Consider the following 27,437-nt stretch of genomic DNA (forward strand, 5'->3'; position numbering starts at 1 on the left):
GCGGTCCGGATAATAACGCCGCGAACCGGTTATCGTCCGCTTATATCCGGTTTTCGCAAAACTTGCAACGGTATTTATTTATGTTGTTTTTTTTGTATAAAGGTTCGGCTTAATGATTATAAATAAATCTATACATAAACATAAAACTGGATTGTCTCTTTGTAATATAGAAATAACCGCTTTTTACTACATGCGTATGAATATATTATATACGGTACATACACCAAAATAACATTTTTTACAATTTTTGTCTGTCTGTCTGTCTGTCTGTTCCGGCTAATCTCTGGAACGGCTGGACCGATTTTGACGAGACTTTCACTGATAGGTAGCTGATGATATAAGGAGTAACTTTATTTTTTTAGACTAGCTTTGCCCTGCGGCGTCTCCCGTGTATAATAATAAAATATAATGTTTCCGAAGTGAAGCGAGGGCGGGTTGCTCGTTTATAATAATATAAATATTTGGTGGAAAAAGAGCCTGGTTCCGGTTTCCGGTTTTGAACTAATTCAGTTTGGCGGGTTACTTGACCACTAGAGTGGAAGCGACACTTTGAAACACTTAAGGTGCGACCTGAGGAAGTCGAGGCTGCGCCGCACGCTACCATCATTTTAGCGCGCTGGCACCAGGAGTCCGCACGGGTAGGTACCACCTCCCTGCCTATTTCTGCCGTGAAGCAGTAATGAGTTTCGGTTTGAAGGGCGGGGCAGCCGTTGTAACTATACTGAGACCTTAGAACTCATACTTCAAGGTGGGTGACGGCATTTACGTTGTAGATGTCTATGGGCTCCAGTAATCACTTAACACCAGATGGACCGTGAGCTCGTCCATTTAAGCAATAAAAAAATTGGCCTATTAGGTATTTTCCCCCTACCTTCACAATTTTTGTGGGAGAAATTGGATGTAGTTGTTTTCCGGAGAAATGAAATGTAATCAATGAAAGTTTATTCAATCAATGTTCGCTCATTGTTGTGTTCTTTCTATGTAATTTCGTAAATCTTGATACAAAAAAAGTACATACTAAAGTGTACGTGTGGCCGGTCATAAAGCCTGACGTTATTATGAAATCAAATGAAACAATAACATCACGCAGCAAGGACACTTTTGAAAGACAATCTTCGCGTTTTACATTCCGGCCCACGCGATACTGTACTGTATAATTTATTCAAGATGGCCCCCAGATAAATGTTTCACTGAATGATAAATTACGTTTCCAGTGTTTTTCGCTGTTGTCCGTGTGAAATATTACAATGGTAAAACAAGTTACACGAATTATCGTGTTTTGAAGTGAAAACTTCTTTAGAATCGTTGTGATTTCAAACCGGATGCAACGGAAAAAACGACAGGTAAGAGACACAAATACAAAAATGTGTAGGATGAAGCCAGCAAAGAATGAGACAGAAATATACATACTATTTAATACAGCGCCATCTGTGAGATTTTTTAATACTAACGTGTGTATGAAAGCTCTTGTAGTGAATTTTAATTTAGGATTATACGTGAAATTAAAATATCAATTCACAGAGGGCGCTACCTTACAATTATTTACTAATGACAAAATTTTACATATACTTAAGACGTTTAGGATAATTGTATTTTAATTTTGGAAGGTTTCACTTCTACCACGTGTGAATTGCACACATGTATTTATTTTTTTTTCATGATATTATGACATATTATTATCATTTCATGTGATACAATATTTCATTTCGTTTTAGCTCATCTTTATCAATGAATGGCTCACAGTGACTCGTATACATGAGTATTATCTATGATACACAATGAAAATTCTCGACATTTAATTGTTTATTTACGGACAAAAGGACCGCTTTCGCAGTTGTCATAATATCTTTCACTGTCAATTAAGTACGTCCGTTTGACAAGTTCGAAATGCTTGACGAAGGTAGTACGTGTAAGCGACCTACGTCAAAACCTTGAAGGCGCGTTTGTAATTTTAGGAATTATTGACGACTTGGGCATAGTTTTACGACAACTATTATTGACGACCATGAAAATTGAAAAGAAGATTCTAGAGCGATCTCTAGTTTTTATTCAATAATAAAAACTTTTGAGCTATTTATAGGATTCACAAAATCCGGAGAAAACTAAAATTTCCTTACTAAAATCATTTTACCATATTTCGCACTATTTTTTGCAACCACGAGAAAACTTCAAGCACTTTTTTCTTATTTCTATAATGTTTATTTTAATCACTTTAATCACATGCGATCCATATCTCAGTGTGATACTTTTTTCCTACCTATGCTGATTACTTTTAAAGGCTAAATCAGCTTTACCCTAACGTGTAGGTGAGCTCACGGGGCTCAAGCCCTAGGTTTTGCTAAAACTGACCCTAGCAAGAGCAGTGCTTCGCAGAGTCTACCACCGGATCGGAAACGCGACCCACTGAGATTCGGCGAGATACTATTATTTCACTCTCCCAGTTATACCTATATGATGCTCGTTTTAACTCCTAATCTGATTTGTATCGCGTCCTAGAAGTTCAATTATTATTGTTATTATTATTTGCTTTTACCTTTTGGTCACGGTCGAATAGTCAAGACAGAATCTCGAGTGCAACCAGAGCTAGACCGATTCATGATCGTATTAACGACGCTAAATGATATTTAGAGCTTACATGATTTTAATGTACCTTTCGTCCTCAAGCAAGGACACTTCATAATTTAGATTGATTTACGGATTACATTTTATCTATTGTTTTGTAAATATGTTGTCAAAAAAACTACTGAACAAAAACAAGAAATCGGTTGAGACACTAATGATAACAGACTATGAACTATTTTCTGTTTCCCAATTTGTAGCTGCATAAATATTTTTGTGAAATTGTTTATTATTCGTAACTACATAAAGATTTTCTATTGTATATCTGTATAGACTTATGCACAAAATTTCTAATTCATAACCTACGTGAAAATAGTCTCCGTTAAGAATTACCTTGTTTAATAAAAATAAATATTAAATCATCATTCGACATTCGTTGAATATTTTTTCATTTTTTCAATATTAAAATCAGTGAATTGTAAAAAGGGCCGCGGGAACGCGACGTGACACGTTAAAGTAACCACTCCAATAAATTATGTACAAGAAACATTTTTTTTACTCTGCTAATATTCTTTCTTTTTATTTGAGATTTATTTGTAAATGGCGCACTGAGTTTTTTGGGCGGGAAACATTGCCGCTTCGCTTCGTGCTGAAAAATGTTTTGTTCGTAGAAATATACATTTTTTGACATAAAATAACAATCACGGCATTGTATAGTCCATGTCTTCAGTTTTTTTTTTTTTGGTAATAGTCCGCATTTAATTTTGTTGAAGGATGAAGACATTTTTCAAGTGAAGAAGCTTAAAATAGGTTAACTTGATGCTGCTAGAAACATTTCTTTTTTTTTATTGCCCTTATAGGCAGACGAGCATACGGCCCACCTGATGGTGAGTGGTTACCGTCGCCCATGGACTCCAGCAATGCCGTTGCCTACCGTTAGCCGAGAATGTAATAATATAACGGCTATCCAATAAAAACGATTACTAACCTACCAATAAGTCTGCACTTAAAACGACCTCATTAATAAATATGCACCAAAATTGGGATCGCAGTGCCTGTAACAAAATAAATAATCAATAAAACTAACAATGGAAAAGGTAAATTAATAATAATTTTCTCAACAATGGGGCAAAATTTATCGCTTTTTTAAGCCCAACTTTGAAATAAATGATCTTTGGAAAAATAGAGCGGCATTATTTAAAAGGCATTAGCTCGAAAAGTGCAGAGCCGCATTCAGACAGTGGGTTTTTATGTTTTTCCATTTCATTTTGTATTGTGATACTGTGCCCGTTAGAGTCATTCGTGAATATCTATATATAAATAGGTGAAGCAAAAACTTTGTACCGCTTTTTACGAAAATTGCGCGGACGGAGGAGTATGAAATTTCCCACACTTATAGAGAATATAGAGAGGGCGTCCAGAATGCTAATATTTTATTAAAATTATGCATTAATAATACATTAAATTAATAAAAAAACATTACACACACTACCATGGATTTGACTCACACATATTTAAACTCTTTTTTTACTGTCAAACTTTGTTATTGCATTAAGTCTGTGGTCAAATTGACAACAGGGATATTATTGTTACCTAATCCTTAATACTATTTGTCTATAGTGTAGTTTTGGCGAAATCTGTGATTTTAGAAGTATAATAGTCTTTGACAACTGAAGCATAATAATGTTTAAACTTATAATTTCAATAATTAAGGTCGAATTTCTATTGCGGGACCATTAGTATTGTATAAATTAAAAATTAGAATTATTTAAAAAAAAGTTTTTTTTCTAGCTTACTATAAATAATAATATAAGAATAATACAATATTAGCTGTGTTGACTTACACACATGATTGCGCAGTTTGCAAGTGTGAGTGTGAGCAGTGTGAGGTCCGCTGCCGCAGCTTCCCGCGCCAGGCGTCCGCAGACCTCTGACGGCAAAGCTCACGTCGCATTGACACACATACGCCTGTCTCGATCGATTAAGCTATGTTTTAAAATTTAGTGTAAATTTAGTTGTTTCAGTGCTTAGACTTTCTCTTACCTGTTGCCCTGCTCCTTCTGATCGTTTATAAAAGTAGGTATTTGTGCAATAAATTGCAGTGCGTGAAATTGGACATAGTTATTCCGGTAACGGACCTAAAGCCCTCATCACCTGAACTAAGGCTCATGCAGAAAACCCCATATTAACAATCAGGGACAAACCACGATCATGTCACCCGAAATCTAGGGTTCTCTACAGACTCTACACTATAGGGGAACCTGAGACAGATATATGTATGTACATACAACGCTTTTTAATGTATATAAAGAATTAATTAAACGAACGATATATTGGAGGTCCTTGGACATCTTCTTCATTATACGACCGATAAAATGATTGTTCAATTTGAACTTTTGATATCGAGCGGTCTGTTCTTTAACGTCACAAAATTAAAATATAACTAGATCTTGTAAGACCACGTCATGACGAAAAACAGCAAAAAAAACGCACGATACAAAAACAGAACAGAAGAACATTAATACTATATTTGGTTTTACACTAGCTCGGCCGCATGACTTATTTACTATTATTAAATTATGATGCGGTTAAATCTACAATAACCTCCTAATCCTAAATCCGCTCCATCACAAAACAGGTGTAACAGAACAATCAGTCTCCGATTTTTCTCTGATTAGCCCTACGTATCTCGTTCTATCTTGGAATAAATGAGCCAAGAACGAAAGAGATAAGAACAATAGAAAATAATGGGAGTTTTCCGTGTTCTTAGCCTGCGGAAATTTCTTGTTTTTGAGATACTTTTTTCCCGTGATTACCGAATAAGGTAAAATTCAAACATAAACATTATTCAAGAAATAAAGTGAAAGATAACATTTCTTTCTATTCAAAATGAATGTACCATACATCTATATATTAATAGGTGAAGCAAAAACTTTGTATCCCTTTTTACGAAAATTGCGCGGACGGAGGAGTATGAAATTTTCCACACTTATAGAGAATATAGAGAAGAAGTGCACAATTAAATCAATAAAGTAAACATTACACACACTGCATACCATGTATTTGACGCACACACGTACTATTTATTGTCAAACTTTTGTTCTTGACGTCTGTTGTCAAATTGAGATTAAATATTGCTTGTCTTTGTTAATATTTTTTATAGTGTAGTCTTGGCGGAATTCGTGATTATAGAAGTATAAAATACAATCATAATAGTGTACAAACTTACAATTCCAATTAATTATAGTCGAATTTCGACTACTGCGGGACCACTAGCATTAATAAATGACCACAGGAAGATTCGTGAAATAGTGTGTCCTTACGCAGGTACCAGCATGTGATCCAGGTCACGGCGTTGCAGCTACGGTGGTGATAATTATCTACAATCCAAGTCATCGTGATCACCGTCGATGTTGCTAAAACATGTGGGCTTTGCCGTGTTCCAACTTTTTTCTCCTGCATCTATACTAATATATAAATCTACAATGGTTTGTTACGGATGTTCCGTTATAACTACTGAACCATGCATCCGATTGACTTGAAACTGGGTATCCATGTAGAAAATACATGTAATTAATGGATAGGCTAATATTTGTATGAGTGTTGGACTTCCTACACCAGTTGCGGGGGCGTTAATGATGAGAATCTTTGTAGGGGTGAGAAATAATAATATTAATTTTAAATGCCCAGCAAAGCGGACGGGTACTGCTAGTCTTCTATATAGTCATCCAATTTTTAAAAACATCTAAGCAATAAAAAAAAAAAAATAAAAAAACATTCTGACATAACATTCTCTTCCCACGTCACACACATGTCCACGTCATTTAAACATCTTTGGCCAGTCTCTATTTCTCTGCCATAGCGTTTATTTCTGCTGCGAAGTGCTGTCTTGAGTTCAGAGTAATTTGTATGATCATAGTTTTTTTATTTTTTTTTATTGCTTACGTGGGTGGACGAGCTCACAGCCCACCTGTTGTTAAGTGGTTACTGGAGCCGATAGACATCTACGACGTAAATGCGCCACCCACCTTGAGATATAAGTTCTGAGGTCTCAACTATAGTTACAACGGCTGCGTTACCCTTCAACCGAAATGCATTACTGCTTCACGGCAGAAGTAGGTGAGGTGGTGGTACCTACCCGCGCGGACTCACAAGAGGTCCTACCACCTGAATTATAATCACCGTTCTCCTACCTATAAAATCGAAATAACTTGAACGCACAGCTGATTTAGCCTATACAACGTCCCATACTATTATTAATGCTATGAGATTCGGACTTCTTACCCCGGTGGCGACTCGTAAAAAAGTCAATATGAAACACCAGATGTGGCGATGTCGTTATGCCGAGTAAACGTATAGTTTCGGTCCGGGCGGGCACCTCCGCGCTGGAAGGGTACCGCATTACCATTGAAATGGTGCCGCAGCATCCTACACAAAAAGTTAGACGTCAGGCGTGGTGTAAATACAAGATTAGAGAGATTACCGCTTGTTCGGGGCTCGGCTATAGTTTGACATACTATGAACCATGTGGAATAGGAATAGGATTTTTTTTATTGCTTAGATGGGTGGACGAGCTCACAGCTCACCTGTTGTTAAGTGGTTACTGGAGCCCATAGATATCCACAACGTAAATACGCCACCCACCTTGAGGTATAAGTTCTAAGGTCTCAAGTATAGTTACAACGGCTACCCCACCCTTCAAACCGAAACGCATTACTGCTTCACGGCAGAAATAGGCAGAGTGGTGGTACCTACCCGCGCGGACTCACAAGAGGTCCTACCACCGATAAGTGGTATGCGGTATTTAGCGGTAGGCAGCGGCTTGGCTCTGCCCCTGGCATTGCTGAAGTTCATAGGCGACGGTAACCACTCACCATCAGGTGGGCCGTATGCTCGTCTGTCTACAAGGGCAATAAAAAAAAAAGAAGTAGCGTGGTTTCTTTTAAAAGTTATTATGGAATATAGGACCATAATCATTTTTGTTTTGTTTGCGACTCCATCATGGCCCGCCTGCTGCAGGACAGTAACCATTGCAAAACTCATTTTCGCCTGAAGGGTTCCAATCAACCCGTAATTACAGCGTCTCGTGAAATAATTCACAATTTTAAATAAATTTATCTATTTATTAATAAACTAGTTGACCTGGCAGACTTCGTAGTGCCTCAATCGATAAATACAAGACGTAAACTTTGGTATAAAATAAACTTAAAAGAAAAAAGGAATGCGTCCGACGGGGCACACACCAAAGGAAAAACAAAATTGTTATTTTTATTTAATTCCGAGCACCTCTTAAACCTTGTCTGGACTTCTACAAATAATTCAAAACCAAAATTAACCAAATCGGTCCAGCCGTTCTCGAGTTTTAGCGAGACTAACGAACAGCAATTTATTTTATATATATGTATAGATAAATTAACAAAAAAAATATTTGATCAGCAAAAAACCCTTTTCCTAATCCTAACCCAATTTAGGCAGTGGTACTATCTCGTACAGGGTCATAGCATATGTGTGTGTGCCTCGTCAAAACACAAAAATAACAAATCGCTAAATCTCCCAGCTTGTGCCACAGGACCCATAACATGGTATTAAGAATAAAGCTGACGATTCATAGTTGATACTGCTTTACATAATAATGGAAAGGTATTTAAATTTCAACTTTTTTTATGTTTATGAAACTAGATCGAAAAGCTTTTATTTTTCAAACTTTAGCTTTTCAAGTTTCGCACTTCAATGATGAAAGATATTTCGCGCTCAGAATATGTATGTACTTGTTGTTGTCTCGTATTATTTATTGCTCGAACTCATAGCAGTTTTATCTTAACTCAGAAGAAAATCTAGTTATAATAAAAATAATAATTTTTTAATTAATATTTAGTTTATATCGGTAGGCGAGCGCGTGGCTTAAATATTCTTATGACTAATCATTTGATAGTTGTTATAAATTCAAATATAATTTTGAAGTTTCAAAAAATATAAACGGTACGCACCGCTGTGCCCAATTTCCCTCATTTAAACTACTCAAACCACATGTCCATTTTTTAAACTATAACATAAGTTTTCAGTTTTCTATTTAATGCACTGAATTACTTAAATAATTTCCCTCGCAGTTTTGTTATGCACATAAAATACGATTTTTAACTCAAAAACTTTTTTAGCGCTGTTTTAGTTTGAAAATCATTTTTTTCCTACCTATGCTGATAGCTTTGAGAGGCTATTTCAGCTTCTTGACGTGTAGGTGAGCTCACGGGGCTCAAACCGAAGTGTTGCTAACACTGGCCCTATCAAGAGCAGTGCTTCGCAGAATCTATCACCGGATCGGAAACGCGACCCACAGAAGATCCGGCGAGAAACTCAGTGGGCTGTGTCTGTGGGTTAATTTACTCAAAATCAATGAAACGGAAATAACACTCGGAAAACAACGTTAAAAAAAGCAGTTTATCTGATGATTGATCTTGCATCAGATGGTTTCATTTACCGCCTGCCTGTGAACTGGTTTTTTTAAAATTAATTTTAGATCTCGACATCAGGGACTAAGTCGAATGTAATAAGTATAATGTTATTATTTAATTATATGTTCTTAAATATGAAATTTGCATCTCCATTCACACTTCCATAGAATATTTATTCTCTGGAATAGTTTAGAGCAGTGAATGCTTCATATATATTTTGACGGATTAACAACTTTTATCGTAGAATCCCTGATGGTGAGGAGTACCATCGCCTGCTGAAGGAACGTCTTTTCAGGGGATGGTTGACCTGCTGTCTACAGCTAGAGACTGTATTTAAACCTTGTTTTTAGAAGAATAAGTGAGCCTGATGCCAGAACCTAATGATACACTGGGTTGCACCTATCCAGGAATAAATTCTACAAAGTTCAGTAAAACAATCTTATGAACCTTTAGTTTACGCCATCTATCGACTAGCACCGACATTACTATAATAACAATACCTACTATTTTTTTATGGGATTTTATGACCTGGTAACTAAGACCCTTAGGTCATGTCTTATTTTAATTTATATTTTTATTTTTATGAAAAATGACAATATATAGTGAAATCAAATGAAATGAGATGAGATGATATGGGATGAATCTAAGTAAAATAGTAGTCATTTACTGAGATTTTTTCAGTGGACTTTTTGGATGATCCCGAGAAGTTACGTCCAGTGGCTTTGTTTATTTTCCCACGTTTGTGCACTTTCACAGATATTAAACAGTTAATAAATTACCATTATTACACATTTAAACCTAAAGAAACACTAAATAGACAAAATAAAACGAATCACACAACTTCACTCCTTGTGTTCCCGCTAAAAAGTCAATAACATAATATCCGGGGACATCATGAGGAGTCACGCACGGTCACCCGGGCCCAAACTAGGATATCCTACACTAGGCGAACCAGAGACTGATGTAAAACGCATATACTTTTTAATTATAAACATGTATAGTTACTAAATATTCAGATAAAGAGCAAACATACCTGCTCATCACAGAAATGTATTCCCGACGTAGGGATCGGACCCCAGACCCACGGGCTCAGCTACCAGAAACACTAACTACCAAACCCTGCGAGTCAGAAAAATAAAGGGTGTTTTTTATAGAAGTATAGAGCTTTGAAATGGAATAAAACAAAGATGATTTTTTTAAATTGACATGAAACTTGCTTTATACGTAATATAATCTTTTGGCATTATAATTTAAACTAGTGGTCCCCTGGTAGTCGAAATTCGACTATAACTAATGGAAATTATAAGTTTGTACACTATTATGATTCTATTGTCAAGGACTATTATACTTCTTTAATCACAGATTTCGTCAAAACTACACTTTAGACAAATATTAATAAAGAGAAAACAATATTTAATCTATTCTCAATTTGACAGACTATAACTGACAAAGAAAAGTTTGACAATAAATAGTATGCATGCGTGTGTGCGCCAAATACATGGTATGTAGTGTGTGTAATGTTTTCTTTATTGATTTAATGTATCTTTTATGCATTATTTTCAAAAAATATTAGCATTGTGCACTTCTTCTCTATATTCTCTATGAGTGTGGAAAATTTCATACTCCTCCGTCCTCGCAATTTTCGTAAAAAGGGATACAAAGTTTTTGCATCACGCATTAATATATAGTCAGGTCATAAATTCTGTCACATGTTTAATGTAAAATAATTGAAACAAGTTTATTCATTATGTAACCATTCATATACCAAAATGAACTTAACAAAACATAGATTCTTATGACACTAAAGTTTATTCAAAATGATCTCCGTGATTTTGAATACAGGCCTTCAATCTGCGCGGCCAGTCGTCTATCGCAGCACGAACGAGGTCCATGTCAATATCGGCGACTGCCTTAATCAAGGATGTCTTGAGTGACTCCAAATTGGGATGAGGCTTTGAGCACGCCTTTTCCTCCAAGTGTTGCCATATCTTGTAATCTAACGGATTCAAATCTAGAGTGGAGGAGGGCCAGTCTTCGTGCCGGATGAAGTCGATTTCACGCGCCGCCAGCCAGTCTTGTGTGCTCTTCGCTCTATGAGCTGGCGCCGAATCTTGTTGGAATACCCAGTGCCTGTTATTGAACATGGTATGAGAAACAGGTTCCACAAGGTTCGTCAGGACTGTATTTTGATACACAACTGCATTCGTTTTTACACCTTTCTCACAAAAATGTACCTCTGTTAAGCCCCAATAAGAAACTCCCAACCATACCATGAGCGCGGATGGAAAATGACCTCGTTGGACACGCGGAATACGGTTGCTCGCTTCTTCACTACTGTGTGCGTACACCTTATCATTTAGTTTGTTGTAGCTCTCTTCTACGGTAAAAATTTTTTCATCCGAAAAAAGAATTTCCCGATATTTTTTTCCCGCGTACCGCTTCAACAAAGCGCGGCATCTCTTCAGTCTCAGGTCCATTAGACGAGCATTCAAACGATGTCCTGTTTTTCTTCGATATGCCCGAAGCCCTAAGTCTTCATTTAACACCCTTTTCACCGTGGTTCTGCTTAACCCCATCTGAAGGGCCAACAGTTTCTGCTTACGTTTGGGATTTCTTTGAATTCGCGCCTTCACAGCTTTTATCACTGCTGGAGTCCTAACAGACCGAGGGCGACCACTTCTTGACCTGTCATCTACACTAGAGTCTTCATTGTATCGTTTGATGGTACGATAAACGAATCTTTTGGTTATATTCAAAATTTTCAGTATGTTAAAAATTTGAATTGGCGCGTAACCGCAACGATGCAACGCAATAACTGCAACACGGTCTTCTTTAAGCATCCACTCCATATTTAAAAATGAGTAAAATTGTAAAAGTATACATTTTTATTTTCTGGAACAATTCGAGATTCGAATTCAATAAACTTTTTTGTGGCCAGCATTCTAAAAGAAAAGTTTTTACTGTGTGACAATACTTATGACCTGACTAGTTATAGATATAACTTCTGGCATATGTAAGTAATAAGTAGTAAGTAATAAGTAACTCCAAAATATGTTAAGCTATTTTTTGTACCTTCACAGAACGACTCCCGTGGCTGTTAATAAAAGCACTAAGAAATTTAATTTGAAACTGTTTTCTTTGGTGCACTTTTAGAGTATCATGTGAGATATCGTGATGATCAGTACAACTTCGGTAAAGTATTCCTCGCGTAATAACTTCAATACGTTTATGAGAGATGAATCGCCTTGTTTTTTCTATTATTTATCATTCTAATTGAATTTCTTATGTTTGTGACTCAGCGAACAGTACGCCGGATTGAGTCAATGGAAATTTATGACACCTCAATTCATAGTTGTTTATCATTCACCTTATGATGGAGAGATAATTATCGAGAGATTAGATTAGCAATTTGTTTTTTTGACCTGCGGCATTAGTGAATCGACTTTCAATTGGAGCATGGCTATCCTAGTGTTCAAATTAAAAACAATCAGTAATAAGGTAGTCCCTTTTACGTGACCATACACGTTCCCTGGCGTTTCAGTTCGTGTTTTTTTTCCTACCCTAACCCCGCAGAACAAGTAGGTAAGCTTACGGGGCTTTAACCTGAGGATTTCGGTTTCAAAACAACGAAGATGTCTTTGTCAACAGCAGCGCCACAGTGGCTGCTTTTAGAACTAAATTCTGCACGAAAAAGCGACGTAGTTCATTCTCGTTGTAATAGATGGCGCTTCTTTCACGAATTTATATTTACAATAATACCAAGTCCGTTAAGCTTCTGTTACTACTCATTACAATATTAATAAAGTGTTTTTTGTTAAATAAACATATCGACGCTTGAACGGCAAACGTGACTAAGCGACAATGCGTGTACTTTATAGTAGACTAATTTAAAGTTGAAATACCTGAAAACAAAATTTTTTTTTACGAATCTAGCTGTAGTAGAGTCTGTCTAGTAGCTGTAGGATTGAAATGACTTGATTTTAATAGACCTAGATGATTGAATTTAATAGACCTAGAAATATATTTTTTTTGCGCATCGAATATAGTTATTGCCTATCATTTATGTACAAAGCAGTTAATGTCGCTTAGTCATGTTTGCCTTTCAAGCGTCGATATGCACGTATGCATAAACAAACAGTTTAATGTTTATGATATACGTATGTAACGGAACCGCAAAAGTAATTTGTGGAAAAACGTCAAAGGAAAGGGCAGAACCGAATCTCGTTTCAATTTTACGAATATTTACCATAAAAAATTGTTCTTTTGTAGATCGGAGTGCTGGATACAAATTACCGTTTAAACCTTTTATCGTCCGGGGTAGGCTTCACCCGATCCCGCGAAGGGAAATTGGGGCGATTATATTACGATCAATTTCCAAGTATTAAGACTTCTTAAAATGTTACTACATTCGAAATAAAATATTTATGAGTATTTTAGGATTAGGTACAACATTTCGTGAATTTCTCATCTTTGTAGATCTGAAATTACATTAACAAGGGTTTTAGATGCTCTAATATGAAGGTAATTTTTGCGATATTTTTATCGGCCTAAAAGGCTAGACTAGGCTCATTAACCTAGTTGTAACTTTGCTGGTGGTAGGACCTCTTGTGAGTCCACACGGGTAGGTACCACCGCCCAGTCTATTTCTGCCGTGAAGCAGTAATGCGTTTCGGTTTGAAGGGCAGAACAGCCGTTGTAACTATACTGGGTTCTTAGAGCTTATATCTCAAGGGGGGTGGCGAATTTACGTTGTAGATGTCTATGGGCTCCAGTAACCACTTAACACCAGGTGGGCTGTGAGCTCGTCGAACCAACTAAGAAAAAAAAAATCTGGATAAGACACCATTGTACTCGTGTCGAACGATGTTGCCATGCCTATGTTCCATTCCCGCAGGCAGCTACGTCCTTAGCACATATTCACGAATAATTTCCGCAGTGACGGAATAAAATCTTCTACTCTATTGAAAACAGGTAAATAATAATTTGCATAATCACTGGCGGTAAGATGTAAGCCCACCAACAGGTTCTACCACCTTGCCTACTACTGTTACTACTACTGTCGCGAATTAATCACTGATAAGTTAGTGCACTGCCTTGTCTCCCGGTGATGGTCACGGGGTGACTTGAGGGGGTCGAGACTGCGCCGTATGCTACTGGCGCGCTGGCACCAGGAGGATGGGACGACGTGTCGGCGGATGTGGTACGCATTGTCGTCGTCGAACATACTGTGGAAGAGCAACCCGGTCGGCGGTGCATCGCCTTCCGACCCGGCAGACTGGTTCTGAACCAGCGGCGTATCCCGGAACACCAGCGGCATCGCCCGAGTGGCCTGGTAGAGCCACAGTACCGTGAAGACCAGCGTCATTAGTCGTCGACTATCCTGAAGACCTGTTGGTCGGGCGTCTGATTTTAGTGTTGACCGCAGGAACCATCCTACTCTGACTGGGTTGTGATCCCAGACGGAGATCACCCATCGAGTGTACGAATGCAGGGGAGTCGCTTAGTGCGGTAGGACTATAAAAATATTCTTGGGTCTGCGGAACTGGCTCGCAGTCGCGGACTAGTCCCACATACCCCGCGCGGCCCCTAGGCATGGGTAGGTACTTGTAGGAGGTTAGGCCCCCGGCCCGAAAACAAAACTGCCTTGCTGGTTCATTAAAGAAAATAAAATTATTGATATTCTCATACGTTTACGCCATGCCGGTTTCATAAGAAACATAAAAAAGATTAATGGATACTTAAGAAAATATAAAACCAACGTAATGTCAAAATTTATGTAAAATACGGTATTTGAGGGAACAAAACGACTCAGATATTTGGATAATTTTACTTTTGAATTGCATATATAAGTACTATAATGGAGACGATCCTTTTCTTATTCTAAATTATCAGATTACGTACGATCCACCTGGTGATGATAAGTCGTTATTACAGCTCTTAAATATATAACATAACATGAATATTACTAGCAATTTTGAGACGTGAAACTGAAGTATTAGTATTGAAGGTGAGCAGACACCCCGCCCCGGCACACATACTGATGGTAGGACCTCTTGCGAGTTCGCATGGGTATGTACCACCACCCCGCCTATTTCTGCCGTGAAGCAGTAATACGTTTCGGTTCGAAGGGTGGGGCAGCCGTTGTAACTATACTGAGACCTTAGAGCTTATACCTCGAGCATTTACGTTGTAGATGTCTATGGGCTCCAGCAACCACTTAACACCAGGTGGGCTGTGAGCTCATCCACCCATCTAAGCAATAAAAAAAAAACTTCACCGCAGAAATAGGCCGGATACTGGTTCCTGCCCGTGTGAGTTTACAAACAAAATATAATGATTTTTGAAATCGAAATGTTATAAACAAAGCAGATACGAAATTCGGAACCACGCACCCAACGATAATCTGAAAGCAATTCAATTTATAAAACATTTAAAAGTTCTAATCAATTTGTTTTCATTGTTTCAGTTCGTTCCGTGAGCGGTAAGGCAAGATGGCGGCTTTTGTGGCCAAACAGATGGTAGGAAACAAACTTAGCGCTGTTAAAGGTAATTTTATTTTCAATTATTAATTACGAAAACAAATAATGTTATGCTTTAGTGTTGTACACAAATTATGTTAATTAAATTAGGAATTGATTTATAGAATTATAGTTTATTTTTATTTTATATTAACGACAAAAGAACACCGCGTTACACATTTCAACAAAACTATCGGACTTCAAGTCACTGTAAGATCCACTGAAAGAAACTTAAATGTGAATTTAAAAGTGTTTTCTTTCATAAATTAACAACGAATATATTATATCATCCGTAATTGTAAAATGTAGAAATAAACGCGACATATAAACCTAACAGGCAGGCAGCGGCTTGGCTCTGCCCCTGGCATTGCTGAAGTCCATGGGCGACGGTAACCACTCACCATCAGGTGGGCCGTATGCTCGTCTGCCTACAAGGGCAATAAAAAAAAACTCAATTATGCTTTAAATCATTCATCAAATCATTGTTAACATATTATCTTATGAGAGTACACAGTCCTTTATCATGTGAATCTAATAACACCACCTATATACTCGTGTATAGGTACATATTATACATATGTATATTATTTGATCAGTCACTTGTCTATATAAAACTAATTTACATTTCTTTCACGAAATAATGATAAAAGCGAAACCAATTAAAGTAAATAATCTAATTTCGATTATCGATACGAAAGACCCGAAGCGGTATCGATATCACCGAGACGTTTAATTTCACTGAAAGTTTCACTTAAAACACTCGATATTAAAATCTCGAAGAACTTCTCGCAAAGTATTTGGGATCGTGTTTTTTCCTCGATTTAGCCAATGCGTCTCGTCTTATAGATTATTAACGACACTTAGTTGTTTCAATACGGTCGTTACGCTCTAACTATCTGGCGAATAATTATTCGAATTCTTTTAAAAGTTATAATTGTACCTGGTTCTGAAGTTTATGATAGTTGTACTATACATTTAAAATTGGAACTTCATTTTGATTAAATTTGAAGGCAGACGAGCCATTTGATGATAAGTGTTCACCGATACTCATGGAAATTCGCTAGCTTTATTTCAAATCTCGCCGAATAAAGATATGAGATAATCATTGAGAAACACGGTTGAGAGAAGTACATTTAGAAGCTGGATGGTATTATCCAAAACTAACAACTTAAAGCATGCTCTTCGGCAATTTTTTTTTTTATTGCCTAGTTGGCTGGACGAACTCACAGCCCACCTGGTGTTAAGTGATTACCGGAGCCTATTGACATCTACTACGTAAATGTCGCCATCCCCCTTTAGATATGAGTTCTAAGGTCTCAGTATTAGATTATTATTAAATCATTCGAGCCCATTGAACGGGATATGGACAGATTGAGAATACTGCGAAATTTATAATTATCCAAAATAAAATCTTAGACTTAATAAGATTGTCCTTATTAATATTCTTATGGCAATTAACGAAAAGCTTCAACTGTGACCCAAAGGAGTCCCGCGGGAAATCATCACAAGCTCGCCGCTTGTAATCTTCTTTAAAATTAATGTTTTCTAAAAAAATATATTTGTATTTGTATTGTATTTAGAGAATAGTACATACGTATACACGAGTATTGAAAGTAATTGGCCGGTGTGATGCTATGAGCTCACACGGATTGATACGAAGGTCCTGCCTGTTTTACTCACAAGCTAAACACGCGTTTTAGTTCTAGAGTGTATCTGTTCTACAGTTATTCTGTCACATGTGAACACTTTTACTGGTGGTAGGACGTCTTATGAGTCGGCACGGGTAGGTATCACCACCCTGCCTATTTCTGCGGTGAAGCAGTAATGCGTTTCGATTTGAAAGGTGGGTCAGCCGTTGTAACTATAATGAGACCTTAGAACTTATATATTAAGACAGGTGGCGGCATTTACGTTGTAGATGTCTATGGGCTCCGGTAACCGCTTAGCATCAGGTAGGCTGTGAGCTCGTCCACCCACCTAAGAAATAAAAAATAAAAAAAACAATAAATTTATATTTGAGTTCTTTATTTTAAGGTGTTGTTTCTAAATAAAAGATAGATTACAATAATACTATAGAATGATGTTCTGTAATTTATTTTAATAAAAATTTCGCATAAGATTACATCGCATGTTGACTTCTTACAGTAGTAATTAAAATTAAGATTACATTATATTAATAGCATTTTTTTAAATATAGACATAAGAATAGCTACTACTTATAATATCACAAATAAAACACTCCTAGAAGATATTAAGAGTACTTAGTTAATTACAACGTTTATTGTGTACCCAATTAAGAGTTTTTAAAGTTAATTAATTAACGTTTTCAAAATACAGTTAAAGTTCATATTGAAAACTGATGTCTTTGAACAAATTTAATTACAATACTTTATATCTCTTAACCTAACTAATTAACGATCAAGAAGACTAACAAACAGACTATCGACCTTGACTGGCGAGCTAGCTTCGTGGTCAGAGCTTTTTAGCTTTAGGCGAACTGAACAATGTGACACTTGTCCCAGTCCTGTAACCAATTGATGCACGGTAACCCATAAGGCCACTGCCGGACTGCAATAAATCTATAGGAATATAACGAAACACATACCTAAAATTTTCAGGATTAATAGCCAAAGTTCTAATAATAATTGTAAATAGACATGCTTTAACAAAAACCTACTTCAAATAGAAAAAAAAAGACATTCCAAAACAAATTAATATACACTAAAAACAATAATCATCGAAATCGGTTGGCGTGATATTGAGTTATTGAGTTATTCATCTACCTATATTTGTCGCGCACGTACTTAATGCTAATTTAAGACTTATATGGTTTTCTCATAGATACCATGATCAGAACTGGACTAAATTTTATTGTAAGCCGTGCGTAACTAAATTGTACGGGAAGCGTCAGCTTTCTAATAAAAAATCATCAAAACCGATTCACCCAGTCAAAAGCTATGAGGTAACAAATATAAAAAAAAACATACAGTCCAATTGAGAACCTCCTCCTTTTTTGAAGTCGGTTAAAAAACTAGCTAGTTAGCTAACGCGGCTCATTAATATGATCATGCGATCGGTACATATTGAAAAAATATTGAGCATAAGCATCAGGAAGTGGGATGAATACGTCGGAAATGTTGGTCAAATGAGCCACGGAGCCTTCAGTGGCTTAATCTTTAGACTCCTTTGTTATCCACCGTGAGGTTCACAGCATTTACAAATACTATGATAATCATCTTTGGACAAAAACAAGCTTAGTATAGAACGGAGACGATTTGATAAAGGTCGCAGAAGCATGCTGGCTTCTTCCAGCAGCAACAGTAGATATGTTCGTCTTAATGATGCTACCAGCACATATGTATATACCAGTTATGGTATCTATGGGTTTTGGTGGTCAATTAACACTAAATCGGCCTTCAATGTGGTACTCGATTTCAACTGCTTACATCCATAAAATATTCCTTATTGTGGAATAGACTGATCAGCACGCGTCTCCTCATGCCCGTGCAGCGCTCACTGCTGTCATTTTGCTGACATTCAGTAACATAGGCCCGTTTTATTCTGTCACTAGAATCGGCTGAATTCTTTCGCTTCCGTTTCCTCCCCAGCCTGCCTTTAGGGCTGGTAGGACAATCGTCTTCATTCGTTATCGGCGAATGGAATAACCTTCTGGTGATCGGTTGCAGATTAGGTTTTCTTAATGGCGACTCTGTGTCCATCTGTAAAGTTAAGATTTGTAGTAGTAACTTGGGCTCAGTAGTAGTGTAGTAGTAGTCAGTAGTAGTGTAGTAGTAACTAGTTACTTGGGCTTAAATAAGTAGGGCTTAAAAGTAATTTGGGTAATTTGGGTAAAAGTAAATTCGAAGAGCTATTAAAAATGATGGTTGTGTGTGACCGACAATTAGCTGATGATTAGGACATTTAATAAGTCAAAACGTGTAGATCCGATCATTCTGCATATTTCTGACTGAAAGAAATAATGGGACCTATTTGAAGGAACGGCAGCTACAATTGTGATTCACCTTACGTCTTAAGGTGGGTAGCTACACTAATATCGTAGTGCTTGCGGATTCCGGTAACTACTTAAACCAAGTCGACCGTGAGCTGATTCAAACAATTATGAAAAAAATAAAAAGGCAAATGAGATTACTATTCAAATAATATCTTTGGAACCAACGTCTTTATTCGCCACAAATGTTTCCCGCAGTGGGCAGTAAGAGGCTCTGACTGGAGCGCGACCCAGTAATTGCTATAGACCACCTTTTTTATTGGCCTTGTAGGCAGGCGAGCATACGGCCCACCTGGTGGTGAGTGGTTACCGTCGCCCATGGACTTCAGCAATGCCAGGGGCAGAGCCAAGCCACTGCCAACATAGCTATAGAACATTTAAATACATATTAAGAATTGATTCTGTGAAGCGCGCTGTGGATGAATGCAGTTTCGTGTGGCTCCAGCCAGTGTTGCCAGTGGACTCTGCTCCGACGGTGCCGTGGCATCTTACCTAGCACGGCGCACGAGACGAAACAAATTTTCATAACACACTTACGTCACAATCAGAATTGAAATCCAGCGGTTTCTTGAACACGTTATTCGTGATGAACACTTTTAAGCTTTCCCTGCTTATCGTATTCACCGGGGTCGACATTTGACTTTCCGTCATTTTGAGAACATCCAAACGAAGCAAGCGTACGCGCCAAACTGAAGCGAGTTTTATTTTGAATTCAAATTATGAATTGGGTTGGGATGCAGTGACCGACTGTCCTTTAAGTAATGTCATGTTATCGATGTTTTGGTTTATCGATAAATGTGTTGTACAACAAAAGAGTAATTTATTTTGAACTAGCTGACCCGGCAGGCTTTGTAGTGCCTCAATCTATAAATAAAAGACCTAAACTTTTGTATAAAATAAAAGCAATCCGTCCGACGGAGAACACATCAAAGGAAAAACAAAATTCGAGCGCTTTAATATTTTTTCACCTTTTAAACCTTCCCTGGACTTCCACAAATAATTCAAGACCAAAATTAGCCAAATCGGTGCAGCCGTTCTCGAGTTTTAGTGAGACTAACAAAAGGCAATTCATTTTTATATATATAGATAGATGTCATTAGTCATAAAACCTAATACCTATAATAATCGCGCTTTAATGGCGAATTGTTTCAGATCAGAATTCAGAATTGTAATCAGAAAACACTGATCCCCAAATTTCGTGAGAAAACACAAAAAAGACAACTAGAAGCGAAAAACAATTTTAATTGCATAATTACTGACTCAATGAAGATTTAATTACAAGTCAAAGATTTAGCAGAAGACATTTATATTTATAATTTAATATATTATGTGAATATGAAATATCATGTTTCACCGACAAAATATTTATCGAAATTATAATGCCCCTTCTCTAGTGTTCTAAGAATTTTAGCGGTCATTCCGAAGCATTAGGTTGGTACCTGCATGTGCCTCTTCACTTTTTTCACTGTCTACCTGTTTTAACAAAGAATGATTTTTATTTTGAGACATGTTCCTTTAACAATATATGTATCTTTATTTTTGAATGTTAATTTTTCAAAACTGCACCAAACTTTCAGTACCGTAATCGGAAGCGTCAGGTGTTGATTTTGGTAAAAGTCACACCATCGAAAACCAATTTGATCGTGGCCTACCTACCTATCTCTACTGTACAATCCTGTACAATACTATAGACGTATAGACTATAATTATAGTCGATGTCACTGGTGGTAGGACCTCTTGTGAGTCCGCACGGGTAGGTACCGCCACCCTGCTATTTCTGCCGTGAAGCAGTAATCCGTTTCGGTTTGAAGGACGGGGCGGCCGTTGTAACTATACTTTTCAAGGTGTGTGGCGCATTTACGTTGTAGATGTCTATGGGCTTCAGTAACCACTTAACACCAGGCTGTGAGCTCGTCCACCCATCTAAAACTCTGAGTTCAATCTCAGCCAACATTGTACTTCTGTTTCTGTTCTATTTTATTGATCTCTTCAATGGTCTATTGGTTAGGGACCTTAACCACTGAATCGTAAGGTTTATAAAGGTTCGATTTCGTATCAGACTCAGCATCTTTTAAATGACACTCACTACTCGGAACTTGGGTACACTTTGTTGTATCTCTTATGTGTTCGCGGCACCCGGAACACGTAATAGAATGTAGCAACCCAACAAGGGATATCTGAATGTGGAATGTTTATTTTTAAAAGAAGCGTTCGTCTTACATTGCTCTTAAATTTTTAAAATATGACCACGGAATACACTGTAGTGTTTATTATAAGAGTAGTAGTTAAAACCGGTATTATTATACATAGCGTGCTCGTGTCATTTACCGCGATATCTATATATAAATACGTGAAGCAAATCTTTGTATCCCTTTTTACGAAAATTGCGCGGACGGAGGATTATGAAATTTTCCACACTTATAGAGAATGCAGAGAAGAAGTGCACAATGCTAATATATTTTTTAAATAATGCTTAAAAGATACATTAAATCAATAAAGAAAACATTACACACACTACATATCATGTATTTGACGCACACACGCATGCATACTATTTATTGTCAAACTTTTGTTCTTGACGTCTATGGTCAAATTGAGAATAGATTATGTATTGTTTGTCTTTATTAATATTTTTTATAGTGTAGCTTTGGCGAAATTTGTGATTATAGAAGTATAAAGTACAATCACAATAGTGTACAAACTTACAATTCCAATTAATTATAGTCGAATTTCGACTACTGCGGGACCTCTAGTAAAGCATTAATGTGTCAATCAAAGCTACAAACTATCTTCGTGATTTATTTTTTATTGCCTTTGTAGGCAGACGAGCATACGGCCCACCTGATGGTAAGTGGTCACCGTCGCTCATGGACGTCAGCAATGCCAGGGGCAGAGTCAAGCCGCTGCCTACCATGACCAGTCTTCATAAATTTCATTTTTTCGTGATTGAGTAATAAGCATGCAAATTTTAATAATTGTAATATAGATTTTATATTTTTACATAACATAAAACATTAAAATCAATCTCATTTAATTATAAAACCAGTCATTAAAATTCATGTCGCCATTAATCTGTCAAAATTCCGTTAAAACTTACAATATTATATTTAAAATGGCGCGCTAATTAAAATTATCAAATGTCATTAGTGTCAAATGAAGTCACTCGTTTCAATTCCTTCCGAACTTTGTCATGTTCATAAATGTGTACTTATGGTTGCTGCCTACGCCGATTTTATTGTAATTCTTCATTAAGTCGTCTACAGTGATATGTTTGTAAGAATCCTTCTGGACAGTCATATGCTTGTAAGAGTCCTTCTGAGAATAATTATTAAATCCGAAAACATTAGTAACAACGGGCGTCACTTGTTTTTTCATATTCGAAAAAATGTCGTTTATGTCATAATAGTCGTTTTTGCCCTTTTTCGATACTAATTCGTTCTCAATTTTCATGTTTTCGGTCAAAATTTTCAATTTCTTCTGTATCATATCGTTGTGAAGGCTCTTCGGGACTTGGATTTTCCCTCTGATCAACTTCGTGATATCTTTTACGTGTTTCCATGAGGAATCCTCGTCGAGCATGTGCATTGTACGCGGACAAAGCAGAGCCAGCTTCAATTCTTCAGCGACCAAGCGTCTCCTGATGTAAAATACGACGTTGTTCACATTAATTTTTAGGTTAGTTTTTCGGGCGATGTCTTTGAACTCAACCAAAAATTTGTCTAAGGAGATTGCGTGCGACTTGCAATAGTTCCGGATCATAACGCTGGCTTGGACCACGTCTTCAGTAGTGATTCCTTCTCGTTTCTTTATCTCGTCCAAGTCGCCGATATTGAATTCGCAGCGTTCGTTTGTGTGGGTGTCGGTCTGGTCGTGTGCGTGCGCGAATCCTCCGGGATACAGTGTCGGGAAATATGCTTTTAAATAGGACGACTTCGGCGGCGGGTTGTTGATCATGTTGAATTCGTAGTGACGACTGGTCGCCCGCTTATTCGGCGGAAGTTGTTCCTCCTGAAAAGATAGTTCATTGTCTTTAATTTCTTGTGCATTTACTTTCAATTAATCTACAAACAGAAATCATTCTAAATTCCCTATGAATTATTCTTCAAGCTCCCCTTAGTAATAACTTCCTCGATATTTAAAATACACGTTTGACAAGATCGTTACCAAAGAATTCGCGCTCTGTTTAAGTATGAGGCGATGCAATTATGCTGAGTTTAAAATTCCACAAGCAAGTACCAATATTTATAGTCCTCTTTATTACAAACTAAGAACCCAAGATTTTTGATATTTCATATTCAATCTAACTGATTTTGGAGGATCCGCAAGACCTTAAGCGGTTTCCGGGGAATCTGATTCCACATTATTATAGTCGTCACCCATTCGGTGGTATGATGTAAATAACATTATTGAAATGGTAGTTAAAACATTTTTTTTTTGTAGACGAAACCACGGCCCATTTGGTGTTAAGTTAGTATTAGAGATCTACTTGATACCACATTATCAATGGAGATGGTTTGGGACATAAGGAATTACTAGGGCTGGATATAAGAGATACAGTTAAGTTTTAATTACCAATAACTCCAATCTGTGATAGTAGTTGCACACATCCCTGAACTTGTTCTTCTGACCGCATAGCATCCACACGATGAAAGCCCGTCTGATGGTGACATTCGTGTAATCCGGAGAAGGTGGCTCCAGCAAAGAGTGAGGGGACCCGTCCTCAATGAGCTCTAAAGAACTGTCGCTGTTCGAACTCATGCTGGTGGAACATTTGTTTTTTTATTCAATTAATATATTTTATTATCTGGTAGGTTTTTTTTTATTGCTTAGAAGGGTGGACGAGCTCACAGCCCACCTGGTGTTAAGTGGTTACTGGAGCCCATAGACATCCACAACGTAAATGCGCCACCCACCTTGAGATATAAGTTCTAAGGTCTCAAGTAAAGTTACAACGGCTGCCCCACCCTTCAAACCGAAACGCATTACTGCTTCACAGCAGAAATAGGCAAGGTTGGTGGTACCCAGCCGCGCGGACTCACAAGAGGTCCTACCACCAGTAACAGTGACACCCAATTATAATATATTCGATAGTAAAAACCCCCGCGCGGGTATACAACGCAACCCTGCCTAGGTATGCCTTGGAGCAGCAATATATTCCAGATAAAAGGGTGGCATAGTTGTAAAACAATTGGGATTTCAACGGCATGACTCGCGATGGGCGACGTCACTCACAGTGAGATATCTATGAGCTCCCGTGACCGCTAAATAATAGGCAGAGAGTGAGCTTATTTAATCAGCAATGCAATAAAAATTTACATATTGGTTTGATTTATGTGGCCTGTTTGAAACAATTGTTTAATTACTTAGTTCACTCAGGACGAACTCGCCTGTTGTTAAATAGTTACTGGAATCTATGAATATAAACATTGTAAATAGTACAACACACAAAACAAACGGCCCGAAGTCTTCAAACCGAAACGCATAACTACATTACGGCAGAAATAGGTAGAAAAACGGTACGTACGTACGGTGCGGACTCACAACACGCCTTACCATCAGTTGGAAATTAATTAGTATAAAAATTATAGTCTAATCTATTTTAAAGTTGATTGTTGCAAAAATGAGATTCAATCGAATGGCTCTGAGAAACAAGCTTGCAGTGACTCATAGCTTAGATACCGAGTCTCCAAATGAGCAATGAAATTCACCTTGAGATGCCCGCTAATGTCCGCTCGGAAAGCAGGCAAGAGATCCGAGTTTCCACCTAATTAAAATTTTCAATCCATGGATGAAGTTTGCGTAACAATCACAATTGTGAAACTGGTATATCAGCGGGATTTATAGTTATAAGCGGGCCGAGATAACCACGAGACAGCCGTGATCTTCTTGTTCATGTCAATCAGTAGTACTATAACTCTCAAAAAATTGCGAAATTACACAAAACAAAAGAGCTAGTAAAACTCGCACACAATCTTGTAGTTAATATATTGTTGTAAATAGTACTCACTCAGGACTATGTTTGTGAATTATAAAATAATTTAACTTAAATTATAGTTACAATTACCGTCACAAATTAAATTACTATTTTGTTATGATACACGCAGACATCACGACGGTAGTTACAAAATTTGAAACAACTGTTTTGTCCGCTGCTCAAAGATATACTGACACTAAAATATACCTAAAATAGAAATATGTTTATTATTAAGATAGCTAATGTTTACTTAAATAATGTGTATAATTAAAAACCATTAATAAATATCACGTTTGGCAAAGGCACTTTAAATTTATATCACAGCGCCATCTATGTTTTAGGGGTGTAGCTAAAGCATGGATATAGTTAGTACTGTGTTTTGCCTTCATGGGGTGATAAGCTAATGTCCTTTGAGCTTCAAGCACAACAGTATTTCAATTTGAAGAATTACGATTGCCGTTCTTTTTATAAAATTTTAAACTCCAACCACAATTGAATTTCGTAAATGGATTATTTCGAATTATTTTTGTAAATCTTGTCTCATATCTTCCCTATTGGACTAACCTAAAAATTGTCAATATATTCCCATTGAAATAATATATTCCATGCGTTTGGCATTGCAAAGGCCAGGATCTCGAAACCCAGTCCAAATTCCGTTATTTTCACTTATTTAAAGGTACTTCTTACCATCGTGCATTGTACCTGCGTAGAGCATTTAGTTATTTGATTCAAGCTTCTTTTTTCTGAAATAAACAGTAAGTGAGATGGGCGGTGGGACCCAAGTTTTAATGTCTGTGGTTTCCAACGAACGTTTGTCATTAATCGGTACATAAAAGCGCCTGCATGGCGATATTATTAAGAAAAGCTTTGCTAAAAAAAAATTAAAGAAAAAAATTTCTAATGAAATACGTACTAAACAATTGTTCACAATTGACTTCCACGGTGAAGGAATAACATCGTGTAATAAAAATCAAATTTGCGTAATTACTGGTGGTGGGACCTCTTGTGAGTCCGCACGAGGTACCACCGCCCCGCCTATTTCTGCCGTGAAGCAGTAATGCGTTTCGGTTTGAAGGGTGGGGAGCCGTTGTAACTACACTGAGACCTTAGAACTTATATCTCAAGGTGGGTGGCGCATTTACGTTGTAGATGTCTATGGGTTCCAGTAGCCACTTAACACCAGGTGGGCTGTGAGCTCGTCCACACATCTAGGCAATAAAAAAAAAGCTTGGAAAACGAAAGCCGCCTATTCATTGCGTCACTAAAGCAATTAAAAAATCGAATTGAAAAAGTTGAATTTCGAACGCTCCGAGTTAATAGTTAAACGGCGAAATTCACCTCACAGCCCCCGCATTGTTCGAAACGGACTGAAGGAATGCGCCGGGTCTTAATATGCTTCGCTCCTCACGACAAATATTGGAGTCGGAGTCGCCGGGAACGCGTGGAATTCACCCGGCGTTTAACGACGGCGCGTGCATCGACTGTCGATCGAATTCTATCGATAAATAGTGATGGGGGTCTCCGTTTATTGAGCTCGCGAATATTTGAAAATTATTTTTGCTGTTTATTGCTGACCGCTCATTCTCAGCCCGCAGCTGCCTCAACGTGGAGTGCACTTCATATCGCGTAGGAGGACACCCCATTCCATCCGTAGCCTATATTATTTCGCCTGGTTCAAACAATTTCCATACCTACGGTACCAGATTCCGTCAAAATTGGTTCTAAGATTTAAAAAAGAAAACGCAAGCGACAAAAAAAACTTACTTTCGTAGTGTAAACATTTTAAATGTTATTTGCTAGTAGTAACTTCTAACAAATGATAGTAACTTCTAACACTCTTTCAATTGCGTTATTTTTCATTGTGACATTTTAATGAAACAAACAAACAACTCTCGTCCATACTGTTTTCTATACATCTTTAAAACTGT

At 37.3% G+C, this 27,437-nt stretch overlaps 2 protein-coding genes across 7 annotated transcripts in view; one reads left to right on the forward strand and one right to left on the reverse strand.

Annotated features, from left to right (window-relative positions):
• LOC101745011 (complexin) overlaps positions 1 to 27,437 on the forward strand; it is a 271,044-nt gene that overhangs the window by 161,277 nt on the left and 82,330 nt on the right. For both annotated transcript variants that reach the window (XM_004932949.5, XM_062676271.1), the window contains exon 3: positions 15,475 to 15,554. In XM_004932949.5, coding sequence (XP_004933006.2) covers positions 15,500 to 15,554 — 55 coding nt within the window. In that variant the 5' untranslated portion in view covers positions 15,475 to 15,499. The remainder of the gene's footprint in view (positions 1 to 15,474; positions 15,555 to 27,437) is intronic.
• LOC101744818 (uncharacterized) lies at positions 17,597 to 25,748 on the reverse strand. Of its 5 annotated transcripts, XR_009976785.1 has the most exons (6): positions 25,543 to 25,725; positions 25,244 to 25,299; positions 24,108 to 24,294; positions 22,633 to 23,543; positions 20,073 to 21,008; positions 17,597 to 19,245 (listed from the first exon to the last, which is right to left on the reverse strand). XR_009976785.1 is itself a non-coding variant. In XM_038020621.2 (3 exons), the coding sequence occupies exons 2-3, from the start codon at positions 24,291 to 24,293 to the stop codon at positions 22,704 to 22,706; spliced, it is 1,026 nt and encodes a 341-aa protein (XP_037876549.1). In that variant the 5' UTR covers position 24,294; positions 25,543 to 25,725; the 3' UTR covers positions 22,498 to 22,703. The 5 variants fall into 5 exon arrangements, 2 of the variants coding, with proteins under 2 accessions (XP_037876549.1, XP_004933005.1); XR_009976786.1 differs by lacking the exon at positions 25,244 to 25,299 and having other exon boundaries at positions 25,600 to 25,748; XR_009976784.1 differs by having other exon boundaries at positions 25,244 to 25,718.

This window comes from Bombyx mori, chromosome 26 (assembly GCF_030269925.1).
Source record: "Bombyx mori chromosome 26, ASM3026992v2".
Taxonomy (NCBI): domain Eukaryota; kingdom Metazoa; phylum Arthropoda; class Insecta; order Lepidoptera; family Bombycidae; genus Bombyx; species Bombyx mori.